Below are 14,607 nucleotides of genomic sequence, written 5' to 3' on the forward strand. Positions count from 1 at the left end.
AAAGGGGAAGGCACAGAGCGGCTCAGGAGGTAGAGCGGGTCGGCTGGAACCGGAAGGTTGCTAGTTCGATCCCCGACACTCCTAGCTGAGTGTCGAGGTGGCCCTGAGTATGACAACCTCACCCTAACTGCTCCCGGCGAGCTGTCGCCTTGCAAGGTTGACTCCACCGTCGGTGTGTGAATGGGTGCATGAACGGGTGAACGTTAGGTGATACTGTAAAGCGCTTTGAGTGGCCCACTGGTTAGAAAAGCGCTGTTGCATAAATGCAGTCCACTTAATCACTCACACAGCTCCAAACACCTTCAGACGTACCGGTGTGGAAGTCGATCCCGAAGGACTCCTGCAGCCCGTCCACGGGCTGGTTCCCGTCGTCCCGCGCCTCCACGGAGATGATGTAGTACTCCAGGCGGGGCCGCGTGTCGGGGTCGGTGGCGGCGAGCGTGGCGACCACCTCGCCCGGCGGCGTGGACTCGTTGACGTTGATGGTGGTCACGGGCACCAGGAAGCGGGGCCGCGAGTCGTTGACGTCGTCCAGCAGCACGGTGAGCGTGGCCGTGCCCGACAGCGAGGGCGTGCCGCGGTCCGTCGCCACGACGACCAGGCGGTAGGAGCCGCGGTCCTCGCGGTCCAGCGTGGCGTTGCCCACCAGCACGGCGCCCGACGCGGCGTCCACCACGAAGCGGTCCTGGGCGCCGCTCTCCAGGCGGTACGCCAGCCAGCCGTTGGAGCCCGCGTCCGCGTCGGAGGCCGAGAGCTGGGTGACCACCACGCCTGGGGGGGGGGGCGTACACACACACGCATGCAGGCAAACACACACACAGACACACACACACACACACAGGCAAACCACACACACACACACACGCAGGCAAACACACACTCATGCAGGCAAACACAGCCACACACACACAAACAAAGAGGCACACACACACACACACACACAACCCCCCCCCCCAAACACACACACACACACACACACACACACACACACACACACACACACACACACACACACACACACACACACCCCCACACACACACACACACACACACACACACATACAGGGACGAAAAAACTCATCATCATCATCACTACCATTACATGGGCCAGTTATGTGGCCATAGCAGAGTGTTGGTTTTGATTGTGACAAATATTTATAGCATTGCAACTCTACGTATATTGTCCTTCAATGCAGAGATCACCTTCTCAGTCTTCAAAGATGCTACATACACACTAAACACCAATGTAACAGACATGACATGGGGGAGGGGGGGGGGTCTGCACTGTCCCACCACGACCGGAGGCAAAACGGGGGAAACATTATCGGCAAAAGACATGACCAAAATGTTGTTGTGCCGGGAGAGGCCCCCATGGTGGGACCTCCCAGAGGGAGATGGGGAGGACAATTGCAGGAAAGCATAATTAAGTCAATTTTGTTTTTACTGAGCGATGCCTTTTCCTGAGACGGGGACCACCACCCATTTGGCACAAGAACAAGCATCAACCTACATATAGTCTGTCCCCCAGTCTCTGACGAGTCTCTGGCGAGAACACGCATACACAGGAACAGAAATACACACACACATGCATACAAACACGCACGCACACACACAGAAACACACAGAAAGGCAAAGGAACGTACACACAAGCACACACACACACACACACACACAAGCAAACGCAAAGAAGTATAAACATAAATGCGCACGCACGCACGCACGCACGCACGCACGCAGGCACGCAGGCAGGCAGGCAGGCAGGCAGGCAGGCAGGCAGGCAGGCAGGCAGGCAGGCAGGCAGGCAGGCACGCACACACACACACACACACACACACACACACACACACACCCTCCTCACCGATGGGGCTGTTCTCGGGCAGCCGGACGCTGTAGCTGGAGGGGCTGAAGATGGGCGGGTTGTCATTCTGGTCCAGGATGGTGACGGTGAGGGACACGCTGCTGTTCAGCCCGCCCACGTCCTCCGCCACCAGGGTCAGCTCCACGCGGGGCTCCAGGTACGCCTCCCGGTCCAGGCGCGCCCCCTGGACCACGTGTAGCACGCCTGGGGAGGGGGAGGGGGGGAGAGGGCGAGGAGGAACACGCAGCAGGTTGTGTTCTTCAGTGGATCAGTGATTGGCTGTTTATAAGGTGGTGTTTCTTCTTTTTTGTGTCTGTGTGTGTTTTGGTTTTTGTCTGTGTGTGTTTGTATGTGTTTTAGTTTGTGCCAGTGTGGCTCTGCTTGCGTGTCTGTCTGTCTGTCTGTCTGTCTGTCTGTCTGTCTGTCTGTCTGTCTGTCTGTCTGTCTGTCTGTCTGTCTGTCTGTCTGTCTGGCTGGCTGTCTGCGGGCGTGTGTGTTTGCACGTGTGTGCGTTTGTGTGTCTGCAAGTGTGTGCAAGTGTGCATCTGTATGCGTGTGTGTTGTTATTTGCGTGTGTGCGTTTGTGTGTCTGCGAGTGGGTGCATGTGTGCATCTGTATGCGTGTGTGTGGTTATTTGCGTGTGTGCGTTTGTGTGTCTGCGAGTGTGTGCATGTGTGTATCTGTATGTGTGTGTGTGGTTATTTGCGTGTGTGTGTGTGCGTGTGTTACCCGTGTTGACGTCCACTCTAAAGAGGGCCGGCCTGGCTCCCAGCAGGCGGTATCTGACCACGGCGTTGGGGCCGATGTCTCTGTCCTCAGCTAGCACCGGCCCGTTGAGCACGGCGAGCGTACTTCCTGGGGAGCCGGGGAGAGGATACCATCGGATCAATACCAGCTGCTCAATACACATCCACCTCCTCATTAATTACTGCTCAACCTCGAAGTGGCACAAAGTATTAGGAGAACAGCAATCCACTCAGGGAGAGAGAGAGGGAGGGAGGGAGGGAGGGAGAGAGGGAGGTGGGGAGAGACAGAGGAAGAGAGGGTGGAAGGGAGAGAGAGAGGGAGGGAGGGAGGCTGGGAGGGAGAGAGAGAGAGAGGGAGGGAGGGAGGGAGAGAGGGAGGGAGGGAGAAAGGGAGAGGGTGGAAGGGAGAGAGGGAGGTGGGGAGAGACAGAGGAAGAGAGGGTGGAAGGGAGAGAGAGAGGGAGGGAGGCTGGGAGGGAGAGAGAGAGAGGGAGGGAGGGAGGGAGGGAGGGAGGGAGAGAGGGAAATAGTTTGATTATCTCAACCCTATCCTGACAATATCCAAATAAGCTAACATGATAGTTCTACCTTGTAAAATGCACATTTGGATTTGAATCATTGGACAATTTTATGCATTTTGAGAAAATATAATATTGTTGCTTTGTATCTTATATTGTATCTTATTTTACTTTTGTAATTATTGAATGTAAATGTATGTTTTGCATGATGCCAATACAGCCTATTGAAACTTGAGAGAGAGAGAGAGACAGAGAGAGAGAGGGAGAGAGAGAGAGAGGAGGAGAGAGAGAGAGAGAAAGAGAAAGAGAGAGAGAGAGAGAGAGAGAGAGAGAGAGAGAGAGAGAGAGAGAGAGAGAGAGAGAGAGAGAGAGAGAGAAAGACAGACAGACAGACAGACAGACGGACACCAGCTGTACCAAGACTGTACCTGCAGCAGAGTTCTCCATGACCTCTGCTCGGTAGCTGGACCTGCTGAACACAGGCCTGTTGTCGTTCTCGTCCAGAATGGTGATCACCAGGAGGTCGGAGTCCTGTAGGAGAGGGGGGGGCGCGGGTGGAGTTCGGGTGGGGGTGGAAAGTCGATGGGGGTGGTGAGGAAATAGTTTGGCAGCAAGGGAAGGATGGAGAATGTAAATATAAAAAAAGAAGCAGGAAAGAGAGAGGCTTATTTTGATTAATATTATGAAAGAAACAGCCTTCCTGTATAAGAAATGTAATCCACAGATTGTTTACTTTAACCAACAAGATGAATGTGGTGACTATGGATTGGTAATGGATTCACATCCCTCGCTGTGTTTAGCATACAATATGCATATAAACTGAATTAATGCATATTAAGTCTAACTGTAGGCCCATTTTAAAGTAAGACATATTTATGATAAACTTTCCATAAAAGTAATCTGTTACGTATTAACACTGCACAGACAAAGAGAGACAGGGACAGACAGAGAGAGAGAGAGAGAGAGAGAGAGAGAGAGAGAGAGAGAGAGAGAGAGAGAGAGAGAGTGAGAGACAGAGAGAGAGAGAGAGAGAGAGAGAGAGAGAGAGAGAGAGAGAGAGAGAGAGAGAGAGAGAGAGAGAGAGAGAGAGTGTACCCTGCGTGCGATGCGTGGGTTCTCTGGGTTGTCCTTAACCGTGACGGTCAGCACGTATTCAGCCAGCCGCTCTCTGTCAAGACGCCTGTTCACCTGCACCACACCTGTCTGGGGTACGCACATACACACACACAAACATATGCACATACACACGCACGCACGCCAAACACACACACACACACACACACACACACACACACACACACACACACACACACACACACACACACACACACACACACACACAAACACCCACTCATGCAGGCAAATACACAAACACACACAGGGAGGAAAAAAGTCCATTGATGTTATCGTTTCACTACCATTACATAGGCCGGTATATTGCATACCAGCCCAGGTCACCATGCCCCCAGTGGAAGTGATTAACATGTAGTTCCACTAGCAGCCTATAGGGGGCTCACCGTGGTCATATGCCAAAATAACACAATTCACCATTCTAGGTCAATGGGAGAAATGCGATATATGGCCACAGGCTGCTGTGAGGCAGACGCTCAATCCCTGCCCTCGATGGGTCAAATATGGATCGTTTCCACTGCTGGTTGCAAAGGATATCATAATATCCTCTGCATCACAACATCTACAGCCGTAGCTCAACATCTACGGACTTGGTTCAGAGAGAGAGAGAGAGAGAGAGAGAGAGAGAGAGAGAGAGAGAGAGAGGGACCTACAGTGTCGTTGATGTAGAACGCCCCGTCCTGGTTGCCGGCGGTGATGTTGAAGGTGAGCAAGGCGTTGCGGCCGCTGTCGGCGTCACGGGCGCGCACGGTGGCCACGGTGGTGTGCACGGCGGCGCCCTCGCTCACGCTGGTGTTGTGAGGCAGGTTCAGCAGCACCGGGTCGTTGTCGTTGATGTCCCGGACACGCACGCCCACTACCACCTGGGGAATGCACACACACACACACGCGCACATGCGAACACACACATACACACATGAACACAAACATCCACAGGCATGCATGCACAAACACACACACATGCACTCACACACAAACACATACTTACACAAACACACACCCGTCCTTATAACGTGCACTTATACAAACACACACACATGCACGCACACATGCACACCCACGCACACAATCACACACCCGTCCGTATAACGTATACTTATACAAACAGACACACATGCACACACACATGCACACCCACGCACACAATCACACACTTACACAAACACACACATTCACACACGCACACAACCACATAAACACAAGTACACACACACACACACAAACACTCTTTACCACATTTTATCGACATTACAGCTGTCATTAGTTAGTAGTTTCCTCTAGCAGCATTGTTGTGACTACGGTTGCGTGCACACTGTCTCCACTAACACCAACGCCCAGCTGAAGTATGTTGGCCGAAGCAGACGACTCTGACCCAGACACACTACGCATGTTGGCCAGCAATTTGTGTTTGGAAGCAGATACAGCCGAGAGTTTCTGTGTGCATGGGTGTGTGTATCTATGAGTGTGTGTTTGTGTGTGTATGAGAGTGTGTATCTATCAGTGTGTGTTTGTGTGTGCGTATGAGTGTGTGTGTTTATGAATGTGTGTATCCAAAGGCGTTCAGCTGTCCCACCGTGCTACTGCGGGGGGGCGTGCCCAGGTCCAGGGCCGTGACGGTCAGGTTGTAGAAGGGCGTGGTCTCCCGGTCAAGCTCCACGTCCCTCCGCACGCGCAGCTCCCCCTCCACCGGGGACACCATGAACTCACCTGACACCGCCAGGGGGATGGGAGAGAGAGGTTCACACAGTGAGAGGGAGAGAGAGGACCGCACAGGGAGGAGGGAGAGGGAGGGAGGGAGGAAGGAAGTGGGAGGGAGGTTCACACAGTGAGAGGGACAGAGGACAGCACAGGGAGGGAGGGAGAGGGAGGGAGAGGTTCACACAGAGTCAGAGAGAGAGAGAGGACAGCACAGGGAAGAGGGAGGGAGGGAGAGGGAGAGGACAGCACAGGGGGAGAGAGAGGTTCACACAGAATGAGAGAGAGAGAGAGAGAGAGAGAGAGAGAGAGAGAGAGAGAGAGAGAGAGGGTGAGAGAGAGAGAGAGAGAGGGTGAGAGAGAGAGAGAGGGAGAGAGAGAGAGGGAGAGAGAGAGAGAGAGAGAGAGAGAGAGAGAGAGAGAGAGAGAGAGAGAGGGAGACAGAGAGAGAGAGAGAGCACTCCTCACTCTGGAGGTCTCCTGCCGTGATGCTGTACTCCACTTTGCCGTTGAGGCCCGAGTCCTCGTCGATGGCCCTCAGGGTACAGACCCGGGGTCCCGGCTGGCCCTCGGTCACCTCGAAGGGCCCCTCGAAGGCATTGGGGAAGGTGGGGGTCCGATCGTTCACGTCCAGGACGTTCACCAGGACCTGTTGATCAAGGACAAAGGTCCCGGTGGTCCAAGCTGGGAGGTTAGTCATGAAGTTGTTATTATTCATCCAACCATTTTCTTTTTTAAAACTAGCGTGTTGGCTGGTAACCGGAAGGTTGCTAGTTCGATTCCCGACTCCTCTCTGAGTGTCGAGGTGTCCCTGAGCAAGACTCAAACTGACGACTCAGCTATCACCATGCATGGTTGATATTAGGTCATATTGTTAAGCACTATGAGTGGCCACTGGTTAGAAAAGCGCTGCATACATTTATTCCATTTACCATTTAAACAAGTAAAAGAGGAATTAGTTCACTCTTTGATTTCAGCATGAAGAGGACCCATTTCATCATTACCGTTGTGCTTGATGTCAGCCGAAGGCCGGGGATGGGACACTGGTCGGTTGCCGTGACGACCAGTGTGTAGTGGCCATTGCTGATCTCAAAGTCCAGTTCCTTCAAAGCAGTGATCCGTCCCTGCATGTGTACAGACAGGCACACAACAAACACACGTATGCATACACAGACACACAGACACCCACACATGCACACACATAGACAGAAAGACAGACACACAGATAGACAGAAAGACAGACACACAAACACGCACAGACAGAGACAAACAGACAGACAGACAGACAGACAGACAGACAGACAGACAGACAGACAGACAGACAGACAGACAGACAGACAGACAGACACACACACACACACAGACACACAAACACACAGACAGACAGACACACAGATAGACAGACAGACAGACACACAAACACACACAGACAGAGACAAACAGAGAGACAGACAGACACACACACACACACACACACACACACACACACACACACACACACACACACACACACACACACACACACACACACACACACACACACACACACACACACACACACACAGACAGACAGAGACACACACACCTCAGAGTGAGTATGAGGTCCTCCCCCCCCGTATCCTGTGACGGCGGTCTACGCCCCGTCCGGCCAGCCTCACCGTGAACTGGTTGATGGAGAAGGTCTGAGCCAGGTTGCCACGGGCGACGGCGTAGCGCAGGGTGCCGTTGAGCCCCTCGTCCGGGTCGACGGCCGTCACCGTGGCGATGGTGGCCCCCACCGTCTCGGGCCCCTCGCTCAGCACCGTCACATACTCCTCCTCGGGGAACTCTGGCGCGTTGTCGTTCTCGTCCACGATGCTGACCTGGACGGTGGTGGAGGTCTGGGAGGAGGAGGGGGGGGAGGATGAGGAGGAGGGGGGAGGAAGAGGAGGGGGAGGAGAGGAGGAAGGGGGGGAGGATGAGGAGGAGGGGGGGAGGCAGAGGAGAGTAGGAAGGGGGGGAGGAGGAGGAGGAGGGGGAGGATGAAGGGGGGGAGGATGAGGAGGCAGGATGAGGAGGAGGAGGGGGAGGAAAGGAGGAACGGGGGAGGAGGAGGAGGAGGGGAGTGAGGAGGAGGAGAAAGAGGAGGGGGAGGAGAGGAGGAGGGGGAGAGGCAGAGGAAGAGGGGGAGAGGCAGAGGAAGAGGAGGAGGGGGAGGAGAGGAGGAAGGGAGGGGGTGAGGATGAGGAGGAGGAGAGGAGGAAGGGGAGGAGGAGGAGGAGGGGGAGGAGGGGGAAGGGGGGGAGGAGGGGGGGAGGCAGAGGAGGAAGGGGGGGGGGGGGGTGAGGAGGACGTGGAGGAGGAGGAGGAGGAGGGGGAGGAGGAGGAGGAGGGGTGGGGGGGGAGGGGGAGGAGGAGGAGGAGGGGTGGGGGGGGAGGTGGAGGAGGAGTTAACTTGTTGAGTTTGACCAACCAGCCATGTGGAAGCTAGTATGGGATTGTTAGTGGATTAATATCCCCAGCTGTGTTTTAGCATACAATATGCATATTAATGTAATGAATGCATTTTAAGTATAACTGTAGGCCCATGCTTTGATTATTACAAAAACACATTTTATTGTAGCATATATTTATGATCAACTTTCCATAAAAGTAATCCAGACCTCATCTGTTACGTATAACCTCTGCACTGAATGAAGAGCGAGAACGAAAGAGAGAGAGAGAGAGATAGAGATAGAGATAGAGATAGAGATAGAGAGAGAGAGAGAGAGAGAGAGAGGGGGACGACGACGACGACGACTCCTGGGAGTCGTTAGAGAGGAATGGCTGAACATCAGACCAGAGAGCCCTCATACCCCAGCTGTGATGTGATGGAGGCCGGGCGGTGTTGTGATACAGGTCGTGGTTTCAGCACTCACAGTGAGTAAGTAAATAAGAGCAGGCTCAGAGATGTATCCTCCCAGTACCGTAGCAAGCTCTGCGTCGCCCTAGGCAGAAGTCGGGTTACTAAATAGACGGCCTGGCAGCAATCATTACAAGATTAAGTGAAGTCAGGATTGGTGTCACATGTGTCACCTTATTATTCAAACCATCAACCTCTTAAAGAAGAAGTAAGACCACAAAGTTGCACAATACAGGTGGAAAATAAATGTGCGCCTCTCGCTATGTTTCCTGACATTAGTGTTCGGTCCACACATGTTGCGGTGTGTGGTGGACGGGGATTCAAACTAAACGCAGTGACAGCCCGTGTCATGGTGCGTACTGAGGTCGGTATGGGAGTTATCCTGGGTAAGGCACAAAACTAATGTGGGGTTGTGTTCCAGAGAGAGAGTGGGGGGGGGGGGGCGGGGAGAGAGAGAGAGAGAGAGAGGGGGGAGAGACAGACAGACAGACAGAGAGAGACTGACAGAGAGAGAGAGGGGGGAGAAAGAGAGAGACAGACAGACAGACAGACAGACAGACAGACAGACAGACAGACAGACAGACAGACAGACAGACAGACAGAGTCAAACAGAGAGACAGAGAGAGCGACTGAGAGGGCGAGAGAGCGAGAGAGATATGGGGGGACGCAAACACAGCGAGAGGCGCACCGGGGGAGGAGCGTTTGTTGCGCTTCTCAAATTGCAAACATTCGTCCGACTGACCTCGGATTGGTGGGTCTAGATGAAGGAGTGACAATAGACTGTCAGGCTGAGGGAGAAAACAACCCGAATCAAGTTAGGAGAGGAACCAGTCCTGCGTTAGGTCGAGGAGTTGTGAGCCCGTTTAGAGTAACGTAGCTATCCCTTTACTTCAGGATAACTTTAAGATTATTCTTTCAACACTTCGCAGACGCAACCATGTCCTCGGATTTACGCACGCGGAACATTTTCTTTTTAAATCGGATATTTGGGTTCGTCTCTGTTTTTCTGTGCGTTGCTGGAGGTAAGCAAACTTAATTCTTCGGTCCACTCCACAGCCGTGTAGTTGGAGCTATTGTCCCCCCGTTGGTGAACACACAACACACACATAGTCCAGTCGAACCCTGTTTCCTTACATTAGAGTTCGGTCCACACACGTTGCGGTGTGTGGTGGACAGATTCAAACTAAAACCAGTGACAGCCCGGGTCATGGTGCGTACTGAGGTCGGTATGGGAGTTATCCCGGGTAAGGCACTGGGTTAAAAATGATTATAAGCTTAAAATGACAAAATACATCCAGTTCCCATCACTTCATGTCTCACCGTGGTTCCTCTGGAGATGACCTTTGCACTGAGACCACCAGTCCATCTTTACGCGTCTCGGTTCTCTAACACACACACACACACACACACACACACACACACACACACACACACACACACACACACACACACACACACACACACACACACACACACACACACACACACACACACACACACACACACACACACACACACCTGGCCCCTAAATCCCCCCAAACCCCACTGACCAGCAGCTGTTGTGTGGGCATGCTGCTGTGTGTGTGGAGGGGGGGGGCGACGAAGACGACGACACACTTCAAAAGACACTCAGGACCCCGTACACGTTATCAGCTTCCTTCTCTGTTGTTGGGTCTGGTTAGATGCGCTCACGCGATAAAGCTCCGCCGTACAGCAGCGTGTCTTCAGGCCTAATCGTCCTGTTTCCCTCTAAAGGATTCTGTTATTCTGTTATCGTGCTGAGTGTATCGAGGCCTGTGTGTCTCTTGTTGATGTTGAGTTTTTTGCGCTGTAGGATTTACGCATGCATGATGAAGCGTCGGTGTCGGAGAGTAGAGATGGTTCATATTACGAACGCCAGAGAGTCTCCGCCGCTGCTCTATTTACCAAGTTCACATCCTGCCAAAGTTTAAACAGTCGTTTGTGCCAATAAGCTCACCTCGCCTCCCTAATGACTTCAGATAAAGACTAATTAGAGCTGCGTTCCCTCTCACTTTGGATTAACTCCAAGGCTCTGTTCCAAGGACAATAGCAGCAGTAAGACAGTATATCATCAGCACACTAGAGGTGGGCTCTGCAGGGTCTGGCTACAATCGACTAATTGGACCGGATCTTCCTGTTCATTGATCCCCGCAACGATTTTAGTTTCTTTCCTGGTTCGATTCTGCGTATTCGGGGGAGTTACGCAGTTGTGCACAATTATGTTGAGGCGAGTTTTTGCGACATTTTTGAGAAACAGGAAGATAACGCAAGGGAGGGTCATCTGTTGAACTCTGTTGAGATCCTTATGATTCTCGTACATCCATCATCGATCTTTTGGTCTTCCTGATTTCCAGCATTAGCCAATCATAAACACTGCTGGAGGACACAAAGATTGCGGGGCCTTTCCGAGCTTGGGGCCATGGCTTGTCAGTAGGCCCAAGGCCAAAGCGCCAACATGCCCGTGGCCTTCACGAGGGCCTACATCCGCGATGCTATCAAGCACAATGCTATATGTATATTCTTAGTCATGGTAATAGTTTAATCTTACACGCAACTAGCCATGTACTTGTTGCTGTCGCAGCCACCTTTCCAGTCCGGGATGATTGCATCTTATCTCTTTAAAAGCTGGGGCGTTACAATGCTCGATGAATTCGGTTTCAGGCCGGGTTTTTAAATAAAACCGGTTTGTGAAACCAACACAAAGAAACGATGGGGAACCTGTTTAAACAGCAGGTCATAGATGGACATCTATGTGGTCCCTTGTTGTCAGAGTAAGGATGACTTTAGTTACTTTAAAACGGTCATTTCAGCGATTGCACAACTTCTCGAAGCAGAAGTTGTGCAATCGACCTTTTACTGTAGGACTGCTCTGTGTGTGTGTGTGTGTGTGTGTGTGTGTGTGTGTGTGTGTGTGTGTGTGTGTCAGTACTCTGTGTGTTTGTGTGTGTCTGTGTGTGTGTGTGTGGTGTTGATGAGAGGCTTATCAGGTGCCGCCCCAACTGGTTTCATTACCACCCTGTAACGGTTTCTACTCATCATTCCCATGGCAGTGGGTGAGTGGCTAAGAGGGTGGAGGTGATTGTGTAAACAAACTTGGCCTCCACCACTGGGGCCCTCGCACGTGAACGGACACAGGGCGGACAGCTAGGGCACGCTTTCACGTCTCCAGCACATGGCACTGGAACCAAGCTGCAGTTCAGTTGGGGGGGGGGGGGGGTGACGCACACGACAGGCACAAAGTAACAACTATCAACTGAATAAAGCCTTTCCTCACCTCATAGAAGTTCTCAGCAGCTGACTTTGTGTACCGTTGTATTTAGGTTCAACTTTTATTTTTTTATCTCTACAAAAATGACGAGCTCCGGAGCTCGGTGACCTCATAGCTGGCTACGGACATGGTTCCGATGTATTTAAACATATACCTGAGCTAGTGGTATCAGAAGAGGTAGGAGACACGCTTTGGGACAGAGTAGCAGTGGAAGTAGATGAAGTAGGAGCAGCAGTAGTGTGTGTGTGGATATACCCGCAGCCGTAACAGAAGTCGTGATTTTAATGGACTTGAACAATGGGCCCGAGCTAGTCTGTGCCTCGGAGGGCTGTCAGCGCTGACAGGGCTGCAACAGGTGGTGTTCTGGGGCCAACAACAAAAGAGGGCCTGTTGTCTGGGCCCCGAGGGAGCCAGCAGAGTTCAGGGAGTGGCAGAGGGATCACAGTGGAAGGTTTAAGTAAAAAGAGACACACTTTGTTTACAGACCCAACTGGAAGCATCCTTTGACTTCCCCGGCATGGCGCCTCATCAGGCCATACCTGGCGGCCAAGTTTGAATTAATTTCAATTATGTTGAGGCGCCTGGTCTTAAGTTGGACACATATCTTCACTCTTTTAATATCAGATAGAGTTACCCCGCCGATAAATCCCCTAAAAATGAAAGCACAGGAAAAGGTTTCCCAGTGGGGGTGAGCAGAGTGAGTGCAGCAGGATGGGGGGTGAGGATGGGTGGTGGTTAGGGTGGGATCGGAGAGGGTGGGTGTGTGTGAAGCCGGAGATGAGAAGGGTTCTCCCCCCATTGTGCCTGAACACAGGCAGGAATAGCTACAGTTTCACTTTAATCACACCCCCTGGCTTTCCTATTGCTCTACCTTTGACACATGCCAGTGGGCGAACACACACACACACACACACACACACACACACACACACACAAACACACACACACACACACACACACACACACACACACACACACACACACACACACACACACACACCACACGCATTGTTCTGCGATTAAATATCCGTTATAAAAACAATCTGCACGCACACAGGATACTAACCCACACACATCCAAACCTAATGAGCACTGTGGGCATGTCCGCGGTTGGCTACTGTTATTTCCTATCGAGAAGCAGTCTGACCAATAGGCTGCCGTTTCCTCCACACACTACCACAAGTCTGGCCGTTCCTCTCTCCCCGTAACACCAAAGCTCCCCCCTGCCCACACGGGAACCGCAGTGACCCTGGCCAGGCAGGAGAGGCCCGGCCTCCACGCGACGCAGAGTCCGCTTAGGAAGGAAGTCCCTTCCTCACGTCCCTAGGCTCGGCCAATAAGCCCTTTGAACACTTCCCTCCCCTCCCGTGCACACACACACACGCAGGCGTGGTTGCTTAGCGGCTGCACATGTAAGGGCTAGGCGGTGATCGGATTGACTCATAGGAACTCGTTATGATGCAAATGTGACGTTACTTAGACCGTGAGACTTCATCAAGCGAGTCGATCAAGGTGAAAACGTGTCCCTCCAGCTTCCCTGCACATGGCACACAGTAGCGCGCCACCTCAATGTAATTAGTTACTAAATCACAGCACACAAGCTCAATGCAATTAGTTATAACAGTATTATGAAATGTTCATAATTCCATTCATAATATACGATTGTCTTACCGTCCCTAGTGAGTTTACTTCAAGAAGATGGATTGGAAACCCTTTTTTTATTAAGTTGAGCTACAACGTTTTTTTTCTGAAGAAAAAAAAACTTGAAACACACACACTCACTCACTCTCAGACACATAAACACACACACAGAAACAAACCAACACAAAAGTAAAATGAACATTTTCCAGAGAGCTAGAGTAATGGCTTCATTACGATTGCCTGTTGTGTGGAGAGGTGGTGTATTTTCTCACAACCATCACACGTTTCTCGTGTGTAACGTGTGGTTTGCTATCCGTTCACCCCTCCACCGCCAAACCTACACGCCCTACAACGGCCCTAAAAAGGTTAGACTACGTGTGTCTGTCTAGTACTCGTGGCCTGCTTCTCTATCAGCCCTTCCTGGATACAAAGAAACTTGAATTAAATGTCAGCTCTGAAAAGTCAATAGCATTTGTTTAATTTCCATGCATGAATTTGAAAAATACATAAAAAAGCGCGCGTGTGTGTGTGTGTTCTGCTTGTTTTTGTTGATGCCTTCCTCTGCTGCACTGTTGCGTGACTGAGTGTTGCATTCAAGGAAGTAGCTGAGTGGTAAAAAAATAGCGAAAAATATGCCCCTTGCAAGACGGCCTGTATAGAGCTGGATGCACAGAAAAGGAAGCAAGATTAAAACAAATTTATACTGCGATCCTTCTACAAACGACTGTAGGCTTTGCAGATTCCTCCTCACCACCACACATGAGTTGAATATGAGTGGCAGTGAGCAAAGCCAAAGAAACACAAAAAACAGTGTGTGTGCCAGCCAAGCAGTTTGCTGGTGCCCACA

General features: G+C 51.8%; 2 protein-coding genes across 2 annotated transcripts in view; one reads left to right on the top strand and one right to left on the bottom strand.

The window, feature by feature from the left end:
• LOC130404939 (cadherin-23-like) overlaps window positions 1-10,348 on the bottom strand; it is a 27,049-nt gene extending 16,701 nt beyond the window's left edge. Inside the window, exons 1-11 of the mRNA XM_056609888.1 lie at window positions 10,151-10,348; window positions 7,608-7,829; window positions 6,954-7,073; window positions 6,418-6,598; window positions 5,828-5,961; window positions 4,908-5,117; window positions 4,219-4,326; window positions 3,552-3,654; window positions 2,589-2,714; window positions 1,859-2,062; window positions 313-771 (exon numbers count right to left, since the gene is read on the bottom strand). Coding sequence (XP_056465863.1) covers window positions 313-771; window positions 1,859-2,062; window positions 2,589-2,714; window positions 3,552-3,654; window positions 4,219-4,326; window positions 4,908-5,117; window positions 5,828-5,953 — 1,336 coding nt within the window. The 5' untranslated portion in view covers window positions 5,954-5,961; window positions 6,418-6,598; window positions 6,954-7,073; window positions 7,608-7,829; window positions 10,151-10,348. The remainder of the gene's footprint in view (window positions 1-312; window positions 772-1,858; window positions 2,063-2,588; window positions 2,715-3,551; window positions 3,655-4,218; window positions 4,327-4,907; window positions 5,118-5,827; window positions 5,962-6,417; window positions 6,599-6,953; window positions 7,074-7,607; window positions 7,830-10,150) is intronic.
• vsir (V-set immunoregulatory receptor) overlaps window positions 9,549-14,607 on the top strand; it is an 11,140-nt gene continuing 6,081 nt past the window's right edge. The window contains exon 1 of the mRNA XM_056608943.1: window positions 9,549-9,852. Coding sequence (XP_056464918.1) covers window positions 9,768-9,852 — 85 coding nt within the window. The 5' untranslated portion in view covers window positions 9,549-9,767. The remainder of the gene's footprint in view (window positions 9,853-14,607) is intronic.

This window comes from Gadus chalcogrammus, chromosome 15, assembly GCF_026213295.1.
Source record: "Gadus chalcogrammus isolate NIFS_2021 chromosome 15, NIFS_Gcha_1.0, whole genome shotgun sequence".
Taxonomy (NCBI): domain Eukaryota; kingdom Metazoa; phylum Chordata; class Actinopteri; order Gadiformes; family Gadidae; genus Gadus; species Gadus chalcogrammus.